Source organism: Rosa chinensis, chromosome 7 (genome assembly GCF_002994745.2).
Source record: "Rosa chinensis cultivar Old Blush chromosome 7, RchiOBHm-V2, whole genome shotgun sequence".
Classification (NCBI taxonomy): domain Eukaryota; kingdom Viridiplantae; phylum Streptophyta; class Magnoliopsida; order Rosales; family Rosaceae; genus Rosa; species Rosa chinensis.
Genome location: NC_037094.1, coordinates 467,741 through 480,809, shown reverse-complemented (window position 1 = coordinate 480,809; position 13,069 = coordinate 467,741). Strand labels below are relative to the sequence as shown.

The window sequence follows — 13,069 nt, the reverse complement described above, 5'->3', positions numbered from 1 at the left end:
ACCAAATGATACTGCTCATAAGCTTGAATTTGAATATATAAAAAAACACAATCATAAGCATGAATATCATTATTAATTTTATTTACATTATAGTTGGATAACCGTGGAAAGAAGGTATACAGGCATGTATTTTTTTATTTTATTTTATTTCAGAAATTTGGTACAGTATTGAATTATTTCGCGTCGGTCGGATTTATGTTTCTCAACTTTCCGGTGACTGCCGAGAGAAAAGAAAACAAACAAATAGAAGTGAATGGACTGGGCGGTAAGTTTAAATTTGGGAAATACAGAGTAATTTTTAGCTGTTTCACTTCTAAAGCCAAGTAATTTTAGCTGTTGCTATATATTCTCGCTGTCTTAAACCCACAGCTAAATTTGGGGAGCTTTTCTCTGCAACGTTTTCAAATTTATAGATAGTTCATTTGGTGGTTTTGATTTATGGGTTGTAGTCAAATTTAGCACAAGATTCATGATCAAAGGTTCAGGTCCATTTCTTGAATCAACTTCGTTTCTTGTAGTCAATTACTGAAGGTGCTCATACATGGAGCAAAAAATGACCATGCAGCCTCTTTTCCTATTTTTTTTTTTATTTTTTTTTATTTTTAGGGGGATATATTTAGCTGGATTTTCTGTCTAATTTTAATTGGGGTTCTTTTGACTGGCCTCTTCATTTCTGGTGGAATTCAATCTCTTACTGTTTTGGATTGTGGGCAAAGCCATTTTAGGTTCTTCTTCCTTTTATGTATCTCTGTATTTCAATCCTTTTGTTAAGCCATTCCTTTTCTGAAGCAATGGCTTTTGCATGTTCGAGCCTACAAGTGATTAAGCATCTCTGACTCATTCTTATCAGTTGCAGATCTTCACCTTCTACGGCTTTAGGTACTTGGGTTCACTTATTTCTGAGTGATTATGAACATTTGGTTTATTGTTCCTTCAATTTCTTAATTTCTGCTGAGTTAGTATATAAAGGTTTGCCCTTTATGTGATTAATCAACCCAATATAGATAAAGGTTGGCCCTTTATGGGATCAATCAACCCAATATGGATAAGACTGGGTAGACATAATATTGATTGAATTAACTTGGTGTTGTTGTTTTATTTTTATTTTGTTTTAGCCGTGATTATATTCTGTGCCAATGATGTGGACAGGCACAGCAAAAGATGCATTGTGCCCTTCCAAGAGCTAATAGTGATTTCCAGAAAGGTGCAGACAGAGGAAGAGATTCATTATCAAGGAAAGAACAAAGTAGTTTCAGGATATCTTCAGAGGTAATGCATATTTATTTTGCAAATTAATTTGGATATACTTCATTTTCGGTTATGGAAAGCATCTAGTTATTCTGGACTGGTACCTTTTGCAGGAATGTGAAGTGCCTTCTGTCACATGGAGGAACTCCGATCATAGGTAAGGCCATTTTAATTGTCACTGCTCGATTGCTTGTTTGTCACTGCTATGTGGTGAAACTAATTCAATAGAACTAGTACATATGTTTTCTGTCTGGTGAAGTTGATTGTTGAGCTCTGTACCTCTTTTCTCTGATGGTTTTGCATATTTCTTAGTTGTCAATACCATACATCATGCTTGTTTGAAACATATAAACGCATAATACAATAAAATAGGTCCTGTCAGAATCTCCCAGCTTTTCCTTTGTGCCAATTTCTCTGGGATTTGAGAAACAAACAGTGAAATCGTTCTAGTGGCCCAGCAAAAGGTAGCAGATCTAAAATTAGTGATGTTGGAGTAGGTTAGCGTAAACAGTAGAAAGAAATACTCTAGGAACAATTGATTATTGCAACTCTTGGAGTTCCTCATTTCTGTGAAATCTGAGCATTGGATACTTAGAATGGTTATGTATCAAAAGATTCATTAAATAAAATCAGTGTCTGATGGCCATTGCTAAGATCATTAGTGGCTGTTCAATTTTTCATTTCCTGCTTCCTGTGTTATGCCTAGGGAATGACTATTATTGTATCTCCTATTTTAATTGATCAGGTGTGCTATCTTTAAATTCCTTTCCCTTGAACCTGACGGACAATGGAGAATTGTGGCACTACCGTTGCAATGTAATGATAATATAAATAACTTGGTATCGGATGCTGTGGTGAATATGGAAAGTCTTCGTCTTGTTTACTCACCACCGATTAGTCATTTCAAGTTTAATCGACAGAAGATGCAGAAGGGTCCTCCCATGGATGTTGCTTATTCAGTCAAGTCATTTACAAATAGAAGATTTACTGGTTCAACTATGAGACACCAATATCGAAATAAGACCTTAGTAAATAAAGCTACCAAATGGAATGTTTCCAAAAAATTTCAGAAGTCATTAACCTCCAATGATCCCTCAGCTATGATCCTAAATGATTCTAATACTATTAAATCCTCAGATGTGGTTAGTAATAGAAAAATAGACGGCAATGTGAAGAGAAGTTCAAGAAAGAAGAGTAGAAAGAAGGGAAAGCAGAGCAAGAAAGTTTCATGCAATGTTGGCTCTACTGACCACGAAGTGATTTCTGAGGAATATGGCAATGTAAGCTCAGCTTCTGAAACCTGTGGTAACAAGGACGGGGATGGACCAGCACCATCTTCAACTGCACCAGAAATTTCATTGCTAGATTCTAAGAATTCCAGTGATGAGGTAGGCACTGTGAGTAATTTTGAAAATCATATTGTACTGGAAGACTCTGCGTTTCCCATCTTAGATGGGGTGGAGGCTATTCAGCGTACAAAGGCAAGCATTTACAATGATCTCTATACCAAAGGTTACTCTGAGATGCATGACTCCTACGTTTTGGATTCAATTTCAATTGGCTCAAACAGTGATGGTAGTACTAATCTTGGTCATGACGAAAAACATGCTGAGAAGGAAATGTACAACACAGATATATCTGACCCAGCGGATTTGAGTTCTAGAAAGGGATATTTTACTCGTCAAAGGTCACTGAATGATGTTGTAAACACCTATAATCACACTGAGGACGCAGGGCAGGGTACTCATGATTTTGGCAGTAGTAGTGACATGAAATTTGTTGTGCCTAACAAGAGAAGTAGACAAAACAAAGTAGGACAACGGAGTGCAAATGTTCCCAAATCTGGTAGTGTTGGGAATATGCGTACAGGGGTCTGGCAAAGGGTCCTGAAGAATGATGCCAATGATTGCACTGGTGAATTGAAGAAAGCAAGTTCTGTTTACTCAAGGCTTGATCTCCCTTTGAGAGGGGCTCCCATGCTCAATAAAACCTGCAATGCTGTTGATGTTAATGTCTTTTTGAAGAGTGAAAATAGGAAACAGCAAAAAGATAAGGTCTCAAAAAAGTTGAAAAGAAAAAATGCTCCAGCATTGAAACGAGAATACAATTGTTATTCCAGGAAGGGATCTCATGCTAGCTTGGCTGGCTCAGATGGTTCTTTGAAGCTTCGGATGGATCAGAGTGATATATCAGATATCTTGTCTCAGGCGAAGGACAAGAAACCTAGTCGTCCAACGGCTGGATTCCAGAGCAGAAAAGTAGAATGCATGAACTCCGTATCAGTTCAAAGCATGCAACTCTGTCCAAATGAGATTGGTCATCTTGAAAATGTGTGTAAAACCGTCTCAGGCATGAAGAATCAAAATGTAGGAAATCAGGATGGCTCAATGCAAAAAACATGCAATTCCTGGAAGGAACCAAGTCTGCTTCAGGTGCAATCTTCAGTCTACCTTCCTCATCTACTTCATGATGCAGCAAGTCAAGAAGTACAGAGACAAATCCCTCTTGCAGAAAGCAGCAAGCAAAACCGGAGTAGTTCTGGATCTCTTACACACAAGTGGATGCCAATCGGGTTGAAGGACTCTGAGTTGGCAGGCTCTGCTAGATCTGAGAGTTCATCGCTTGAACATTCTGATGAGGGAGCTTCTAAGAGATGGACGATTAAAGACACTGTTAAAGGCAATGTGGTTTCTAAAGCTGCAGTTGAGTCCATGGCTCAGGGTTCTGGACATGTAACTCGTTCTTCTGATGACACAGAGGGCAGGCTTCCTACATCAAATGCAGTTGAAGAGGTGACCAACAACAAGCTTCATGCAGCTAACTATGTGAATAGTTATGATGTATCCAAAGGTCTAAATGCTTTTGAAGCTTATTCAAACAGAGTATTAGAAGCAGTAAATAATGCTTGTAGGGCACAGCTGGCATCTGAAGCTGTTCAAATGACCAGTGGTCATCCAATTGCTGAATTTGAAAGACTTCTGTATTATTCATCTCCCGTTATCCATCAATCACCTAGCCACACAAGTTGTCACACTTGCTGTCCATGCAACCAGGTTGACCAGGTTGGTGGTGTGTCATTGTGCAGACATGAGACACCAAATATCACTTTAGGATGCCTATGGGAGTGGTATGAGAAATATGGGAGCTATGGGCTGGAAATAAGGGCTGAGGAACCTGGGAGTCCAAAGAGATTGGGTGCTGATCGTTTAGCATTTCGTGCTTATTTTGTCCCTTATTTGTCAGGAATTCAGCTTTTCAGGAATGTTAGGAGTACTGGTACTGGAGATGTTGACAATAGACTTCATAATCATCAAGTGTTAAGCTCATGCTGGAGTGGTGAGATATCCAGAAAATCCTCTAGTATTGGTAGTCTTCCAATATATTCACTACTTTTTTCTCATCTTGATTGCAAGGAAGATGCAGTCATCCCACCACTTGTAAACGAACTGGGTATTCCAGAAGCTTTTGCCAAAGATGTACCTGTTCAATCAGCTGACACAACAGGTTTCAGTGATTTAGAGCTACTTTTAGAATATTTTGAATATGAACAACCTCAACAAAGACGACCTCTATATGACAAGTAAGTATTATTACACTTTTTACTGAAATTTGTGGTCATTGAATAACATGATTTAGCAATACCATATCGGTACTTAAAGCAGCCTTTGTAGAGACATAGACATGGGGTTTTGAATCAATGGATTTTTATATTCTGATGAGTTACTAAGAGAGTAGTTGTGCAGAACAAATCAAATACATGTACATCTATTGTCTCAAATTTCATTTTAGTTGGAAACTCATTTATATAAAAGCACTTCCCGTAAGTACATTTAACTGTCTAGTCGATGGATATCATATTGATTTGACATTTTGTGGTATGAGCATAGCACGTGTTAATACCATATACTGTAAGATTTTTTTTTTTTTTAAGTTTTATATCCACAGTTTTACTTTATTGTTTATTCTCCCATCATATGTTTGAATGTTTTTCTACCTGCTGGAAATGTTTTTTAAGATAGTAGGCACAAATCAGAGATTTCTTTTGTGTTTCTCAGTTACTATAATATTGAGCATCTGTCAGTACGCAACTATGCATGTTTGTGTAAGTATCTACTTTTTGGATCTGTGATGATCCTTATGAACTTTATTTTGACCTGTACTTTCAGATGATCTTATTCTGTTCCCTCCCTTTCAGGATAAAGGAGCTGGTTAGAGGTGATGGACATTCACATTCAAAAGTGTATGGCGATCCAACTACACTAGACTCTATAAATCTAAATGATCTACATCCCAGATCTTGGTTAGTAATACAAACAGATTCAGACCTTTACATTGTAAATTAATCAATATTGTTTGTAATTGACCCTGTTAGGTTCATAGCTAAAATGAATATAATTACTAGTTAAAGAGTTTCAAGGGGAATGCAATTGACACTGATGAATGAACAGTACAAAAAGATCAGCTTTTCTGAGTTCCTTAAATTTCTAAATAGCATGTAACTTTCAAGTGCAATCTGATTTTCAGGTATTCAGTGGCATGGTATCCTATTTATAGGATACCTGATGGTAACTTCCGTGCAGCATTTTTGACCTACCATTCACTTGGTTGTCTGGTTCGTAGAAATGCCAACTTTGAGTCTCGTAGTGTGGATGACTGTATTGTATCTCCAGTTGTGGGTCTTCAGAGTTACAACGCTCAGGTTGTTAATGGTACAGAGATTGTGAAATATTGTGCAGTGTATTTTAACATGTAATTCAAGCATACTGTTAGATCTGTGCAGCTTATTTGAAATATATACTTTATGTCAACAAACAGAGTGAATGCTGGTTCCAGTTAAGGCCCTCATCAGCACCAGCACAGACAACATTATCAAATTTTAACCCTTGTGAAATACTGGAGGAGCGTTTGAGGACACTTGAGGAGACGGCATCTCTTGTGTCAAGAGCTGTTGTGAGCAAAGGAAGTATGACATCTGTAAACAGGCATCCAGACTATGAGTTCTTCCTCTCTAGGCGGCGCTAGCTGCGACGTATTGAAATTTTCTGTAACTGATTTTAACAACTCATAATTAAACTAGTGTCAGTTCCCCATTAAGCTTATCTACATTCAAGGTAACATCTAACCTCAGGTAGGCAGAAAGGGTGACCAACCTTTTTTTTTGTTTTTTTTTGTTACACATACATGTATAGATAGCGTTTCCTTCCAGGATGCATGTGAATGCCTCAGAATATAACGCAACTCTTTCAGGGATTTGGAAAGGTACTGTAGCGTTACTGAAGAAAGGTAGTGTAGTGTTATCAGTTTAGCTGCCTCCTGATAATGTTGTAAATATCTTACAGAATACATGATCTGTAAATAGCGTTCTCAGTTTGGAGTTTTTATCCAGTCACTGATTCATATGAGATGAAAACTTCTCTCAATCTCAATTCAATGAGAATTCTTATATAAGCCTCTCATTTGATTCTCTTTGGTAGAGTTGTTTGTTTTTTGTAGAATGAATTATAAACTGCAAGCGATTGTCTAAACTGCAAGCGATTTAGAGATAGAAACACACAGCCCTTTTATACGATGCAAGTGTTTATTAATAATCAACTTCCAATGATCAAGGAAGAGGTACAATACACAAGCAACTGCCGTCTTATTTTGTATTAAGCTTAGATTATGTGTCGTATAATATGGGACATATGGCCAGCATCTTCTTAATTGTTGTCATACCAGAACTGGTTCTGGAGATACTGAACGACATTTTTGTCAACTTGGAAGGCGGTGGTGAGAACATCAGGGTTGATTGAAGGGTTGGAGCCGAACACTGCATTGGCTATGGTGGTGACACCAGGAAACTGGCTGCTAAAACTGGAAATGGCTATGGCGTTGACCTTTCCGATGTTAAGCTGGAAGTGAATTTGAGCAAATGGGAAGACAAACACATCTCCCTTGTACAACACTTTGCTGAAGAGGCGGTTGCCGTTATCATTGGATGTGACGAAGCCAACGTAGAGAGTGCCTTCCATGACCATAAGGACTTCCGTGGCCCGAGGGTGGATGTGAGGAGGGTTTAGTCCACCAAGTGCATAGTCTATGCGAGCGAGGGATACCCCAAGAGTGTTCAGTCCTGCTATTTGCTGCACATTCGCCTGGGTGACGATGGAACCAAGCGGATTTGATGTGTTTCCGCGCATCCGGAGCCCGGAAAAGAAGAAATCCTCTGGTGTTACCATCTTTGGGTCCTTGCAGAATCTCCCATTCACAAACACTACAATATGGAACATCATATCAGAACATGCATGCATGAATGCATGAATGCAAATACGAAAATTAATCATATAATCCTCATATATATGGGAAATATGATATGTACATATGCTAGTGACTACTATATACCAGCAGAAATATCAGTGTTGGTGGTGTTAAGTGCTACACAGAAATCTTGGAGAGGACTAGGATCAAAGGCAGAGACGAGGTGGAAGGTTGCCAATGCCAATAGGGCAAAAGCAGCAGCTGTAGGGCAATGAGCACCTTTCATCATATCGTGATCGCAATACTCGTCTATGATAGTGTTTTGTATAAGAGAGAATTGAATCGAGGTTGATGAAAATCTTGTATGGAGGAAATGCCTATTTATAGATGGAAGAGATGGAGAGAAATACAATTGAACTAGTCTTGGATTTGCCACGTCCAAGGAGGCAGGTAGTAACTCAAAATAATTAACTCCTTAGTATTCAGAAGCAGGTAAAGAGTTGGATTATATTCTGTACTAATTCTTAACAGACAAGCTAATTGACCAGCTCTCCGCCATTTTCATAAAATTAACAAATTATTATAGGATATTATCCGTTTCAACCTTAAAATGTGGCTTTTGTAAAGTCCGACACTCCAACGTTGGGTATGAGCTCAGCTCGATCAGTGAGCTAGGAATTCTATCAGTTTATACCACGAGGAAGATGAGAGGTGGAAATAAAAATACGAGAGTACGTTAGACGTGGCTAATGGGATTAACCATATTAAAAATTTTAGGTAGTAGTTAACCAATGGAAATCAAGTGTTCCAATGTTTAATTAGTCATATGATTCCTTCCAATATTTCTACCAAACAAAACGATAATATATCAACCAATTAACAACAATACATCATTCCGGATAATATTGTTGACGATAACTACCCAGAATTCACCCTCCGAAGTCTTCTGGTCAGGCATTTCCACAAGACACCCTAGAAAGTAGCTAGAAACACGCTTCAAATTAAGGGTGTTTTACCACTTACCTTTTAGCATTAAGAAGACGACTATACTAGTAGTAGTAAGTTTCAATTGACTATTTTTTTTTTGGGGTCTTGCTGGATGAATCCATCAAATATGTAAATATATCTAGCAGACAGCATTTAAAAAATAGTCATCTAATTTCCACTTTTAATGCCATAATTGTACCCAACAATCTTCATCCCTTCCCCCACCAACTCTCCATCATATTGTTCCAACCTTCAACATTGATCTCTCCTTAGTGCCCATACGATCCAATTCTATATAAACTTTAAAATCATTGATGATTTTTATCAATTGTCTGACTAAGAATTTCTCCATCAAAAAGTTTCTTTCTTAGATGATTCATCTAATTGTAGAATTTTCATTTGGGACTTTAGGTGTTGAAGATTTCAACATTTGGAACATTAGATTATGGGTTTCTTGAAGTGGCGGTCACCATTAGTCATAAATTTTTTAGTCATTTGCTCATACATAGCATAGCTTGTGTGTTAATCTATTTCAAGCTCTTCTAATTGAAAGACTTCGTCACGAGGGAGGGAGGGAGAATCATTTGCTCATATATAGCTTAGCTTGGGTGTTAATCTATTTCAAGCTCTTCTAATGAAAGACTTGGTAGAGAGAGAGAGAGATGATTTGGGACTTTGGGTGTGCAGTCATTGAGAGGCACGAGAGTGCTTGATGTCAATTTTTTTTTTCTAAAGATAAAATTCAAATCGAATAACTTATTTATTTATGGGTTTTTGTCTATTTACCACATTTTTAGAGATTTTTTTTCCCACTTACCCCATTTAGTTTTTTAAATTCTCTTTTACCCAAAACACTCTAAGGAGGTCTTCCCTAATATCTCATTAAGATTTTTTTGTTTGTTTTTATTTTCTTTTTAATACCATTTTACCCTCACCTTTGTTACTTAGAGAGAGAGAGAGAGAGAGAAAATGGAAGAGAGAGAAACCATAGGGGACTTCACTGGAGCCCCGTCACCGGCCGCCGGAATCCGGTCAACTTTCACCTGATTCTGGTGACCAGTCGCCGGAATCCGGTCACCGGCCGCCATATTCCAGTAATCGGTCGCCGGAATCCAGTCATCGGCCGCCACCCACCGGAATTTCTGAAAACCTCACCAGAAATGTTTATTTCCCCCAATAGAGGGGCAATAGACCTCTATTGCTCCCCAATAGACGTCTATTGCCCCCTAATAGACGTCTATTGCTCTCCAGTAGACGTCTATCAGCCCTGTATTGCCCCCAATAGATATCTATTGCTCCATAATAGACGTCTATCAGCCGTGTATTGCCCCCCAATAGACGTCTATTGCCCCCCCCAATAGAACTTTCAGTCTCTGGAATTGGAACTAATCTCTCTAAATTTAGACAAATAAAACTTTGATTAAAAAAAACGAAAAGATTATATCAATTCAAAAAGTCTATTGCCCCCCAATAGATTAAAAAAAACGAGAAGATTATATCAATTCAAAACGTCTATTGACCCCCCAAATAGACCTTTATTAAAAGTCTATTGCCCTCCAATAATTTTTTCCTTTTTTTTCTATTGATCTACAAAGCTCAGTCAAACTTTATTGGAAAAAAAAGAAAAAAAGGTCATGCCATGACTGTTCAATTTCACTTCTTTTCTTGAATGTCCTTTGTTGGATAAGATTTTGACTTTTCAACATAGAGCCGAGCAAAGCTTCAAGGTGAGAATTAATGTGGCTTTTTTTTAATCAAAAGTCAGTAACCCAAAACTTAACATACCCAGATGGCCGCATACCAACGAAAGCTTTGCTTTGACCAAAAAAATAAAATAAACCAAGGCGTTGCGTTGTTCATCCGAGTTCATATTTCAAAGCTGCAACATGAATAATTCAAAAGGAACTGAAGGTGTGAACGAGCAAGGTGGAGTGGAGATTAAGGTGGACAAAGTGGATTTCCGATCACCGGCAAGAGAAGACAAAGAACCCGTAAAGGAGAAGGTGGAAATGCTTCATGAGATCAACGATGGAGGAGCAAATTCTGGAAATACAGGGGCTGCCGGCTTTGTGGGTAAAATAGCTACCGCAGTTGCAGATACCTTTCAATCAGCCAAGGATACTGTTGCTGAAACTAAGACCACGAAATGACTGCGGCGAATCTGAATCTGACGGCGGTGGTGAGGGAGAGATCGAGGTGAGAGTGAGAGGAAGGATGGTCGTAGAGATCGTCCCGGCGTTCGTGACGAGCGCTCCGATTCCATCGCCGGAGATTTTGGTTATAGCACGTGCAGCTCCATCGCTGGGAATCTAAATGAACGATCGGGTTTAGAATCTCGACAAGAACTCGCCGTTGAAGTTGATCGACGCGGCGCCGGATGTGGAGGTCGGGGGAGAGAGAGAGAGGGCTCTGAGACAGAGCAGATCATGGAGAAAGAGGGCATGTGTAATTAATTAGTTAATTTAAGGGTAAAATTGTCATTTTGCTTTAAACATGGTGAGTAGGAATAAAAATTTGTTGCGGAGTAAGTGCGATACTTTTAGCCAATTTTAGTGCTTTGGGTTAAGAACCCTTTAAATACCGGGTACAATATGAAATTTACTGGTACATTGAGCTAGCCATTTTTCATTGGGAAACTTGAACGTCTATATAAAGTCCGTTAGGGGGTGGAAACTTTTCACTTTTCACCATACCAATAGCTAAATCGCTAAATGGTGGGGAACACTGCTTTCTTAGGCCCAAAGGCCAGGGCATAGGCTCAAAGGAGAGTCACATCGTACATCAGCCCACGAAAAGAGAGTCCTCATATGGAGCTTCTTCTTCGGCTCTAATGATATTGGGTAAGGCACAAACTTGGGCAGATATTCCATGGCCCAAATTAGGGTCCAATACTTCAATGTATGAATCCCTTCATGTAATGTCCCAAAGCTTTGTTGCAGGTACTTCACCAGTTCACCGCATAGTGAAGTTTAAACAATGAATAGATTTGTTCTCCAAAGAAAAAAGCAATGAATAGAGTAATTAGTTGGTCACTGTGCACTAAAATGCCAAATTGAAAAGTAGGTATAACTTTGCAAGCAAATTATATCAGATTTTCTATGGTGTTGTAGCTTAGGAACAGTACGACTTAGTAACACTCAGGTCGTTGTTAGAAAAGACGGTTTTGCCCCCTCTGTGTAGGGAGGCTCCAGGTTTCGTTGATTAAGTTATGGTTTTTTTTTCTTTTCTTTCTTACTCTAACATTGTTTAGAGTTTGGTTTTAGATCCTATCACTATGGTGATTTCATTAGATTGTTTTAGGGTAGCCTGCATGACTTGATATTGACGTGCACTCTTGGGTAAGTCATACTATATAATTACCTCATTTTAGTTATATTAAAGGTGTGACGTCTTCCTTTAAAAAAAAAAAAAGTAAAGAAGGTTGCAAATTTTCTACATTGACAAATGCAATGAAGTTCACACATCACACATGTTGTTGTTCTTATTATTATTATTATTATTTCAATAAGCACATTATTATATTATTATACATAATACTAAAGATGAATTCACTGTTCATCATTGCTCATGTAACAGTGGAATGACAGTTTTGCCCCCAACTTTTAACTAAAATTACAATCTGTCTTCTTCTTTTTTCAATTTTGCCATATCTTTTCAGTTTTTTTTTTTTTTTTTTTTTATCAGAGAACAATTATGTAATTTCTACAAATGATACCTAAAGACCTAAAGTAGGTTTTTTTTTTTTTTAATCTTAAAAATGAAGAGTTTCATTAATCATATTTTTGTAATTGTAGTTCTCGCAAATGTGTAATCTGTTCAAGCAGCTTATTAAAACTTGCACTATAGAGACTTTGTTTATGAATCGGCCATAATCTGCTTAAGCTACAATCTAAAATTGTACTTCTCAAACTTATGTAACTATGATCTATTACATTTTTTATCAGAATTACAAAAAGAATTGTTTAACAACTAAGCACTACATAAAAAATTGTTAACAACTAACAAATCCAATTCCCGCGGCATCACGCGGTTGCCTTTTCTAGTACATATACTAAAGATGGATGCATTGTTTGTCACTGTTCATGTAACAGTGAAGTGACGGTTTTGCCCCCGTCTTTTAATTGAAATTACAGTTCTGCCATTTTTTAAATTATTTTTTTACAATTCAGCCATATATCCTTTCAATTTTATTTCCTTTTTTTTTTTTTAAGGGAAATCAATTCTATTTTGTATTTGTAAATTTCTATAAATCATGGAGAAAGTTTGTTGTTTGTTGTATCCCATTTGTTGCTAATCTATTATTAACAAAAAAAATATTATATTCTAAGTAGTGCCGATATTTTTTAGATTACGAGTATTCATCTATTATATATGAAACTTGGAAAAAAACAAACCCGCATAATCGCGCGGCTCAATTTGCAAAAGATGGATCCACTGTTAATGTAACAGTGAAGTGACGGTTTTGCCTCTGGATTTTGACTGAAATTACAGCTCTGCCTTTTTTTTTTTTTTTTTTTAAATTATGCCATATTTATCAATTATCAGTATATATCAGCTGAACAAAATAAAAAGAAATGAAAAGGAGCGGTTGGTGGAA

At 37.5% G+C, this 13,069-nt stretch overlaps 2 protein-coding genes across 5 annotated transcripts; one reads left to right on the top strand and one right to left on the bottom strand.

The window, feature by feature from the left end:
* Positions 1-280: 280 nt before the first annotated feature.
* On the top strand, positions 281-6,702 carry LOC112176027. 4 transcript variants are annotated; one of them, XM_024313840.2, is made up of 8 exons: positions 281-879; positions 1,150-1,269; positions 1,362-1,405; positions 1,994-4,584; positions 4,666-4,828; positions 5,444-5,548; positions 5,773-5,947; positions 6,064-6,702. In XM_024313840.2, the coding sequence occupies exons 2-8, from the start codon at positions 1,162-1,164 to the stop codon at positions 6,268-6,270; spliced, it is 3,393 nt and encodes a 1,130-aa protein (XP_024169608.1). In that variant the 5' UTR covers positions 281-879; positions 1,150-1,161; the 3' UTR covers positions 6,271-6,702. The 4 variants fall into 4 exon arrangements, 3 of the variants coding, with proteins under 3 accessions (XP_024169608.1, XP_024169609.1, XP_024169607.1); XM_024313841.2 differs by having other exon boundaries at positions 1,994-4,828; positions 5,773-5,957; positions 6,064-6,203; XM_024313839.2 differs by having other exon boundaries at positions 282-879; positions 1,994-4,828.
* Positions 6,703-6,807: 105 nt separating this feature from the next.
* Positions 6,808-7,840, bottom strand: LOC112179889 (germin-like protein subfamily 1 member 16). The gene is made up of 2 exons (XM_024318380.2): positions 7,630-7,840; positions 6,808-7,501 (listed from the first exon to the last, which is right to left on the bottom strand). Exons 1-2 carry the CDS (start codon positions 7,772-7,774, stop codon positions 6,948-6,950), a joined length of 699 nt encoding a protein of 232 aa, XP_024174148.1. The 5' UTR covers positions 7,775-7,840; the 3' UTR covers positions 6,808-6,947.
* Positions 7,841-13,069: the final 5,229 nt, after the last annotated feature.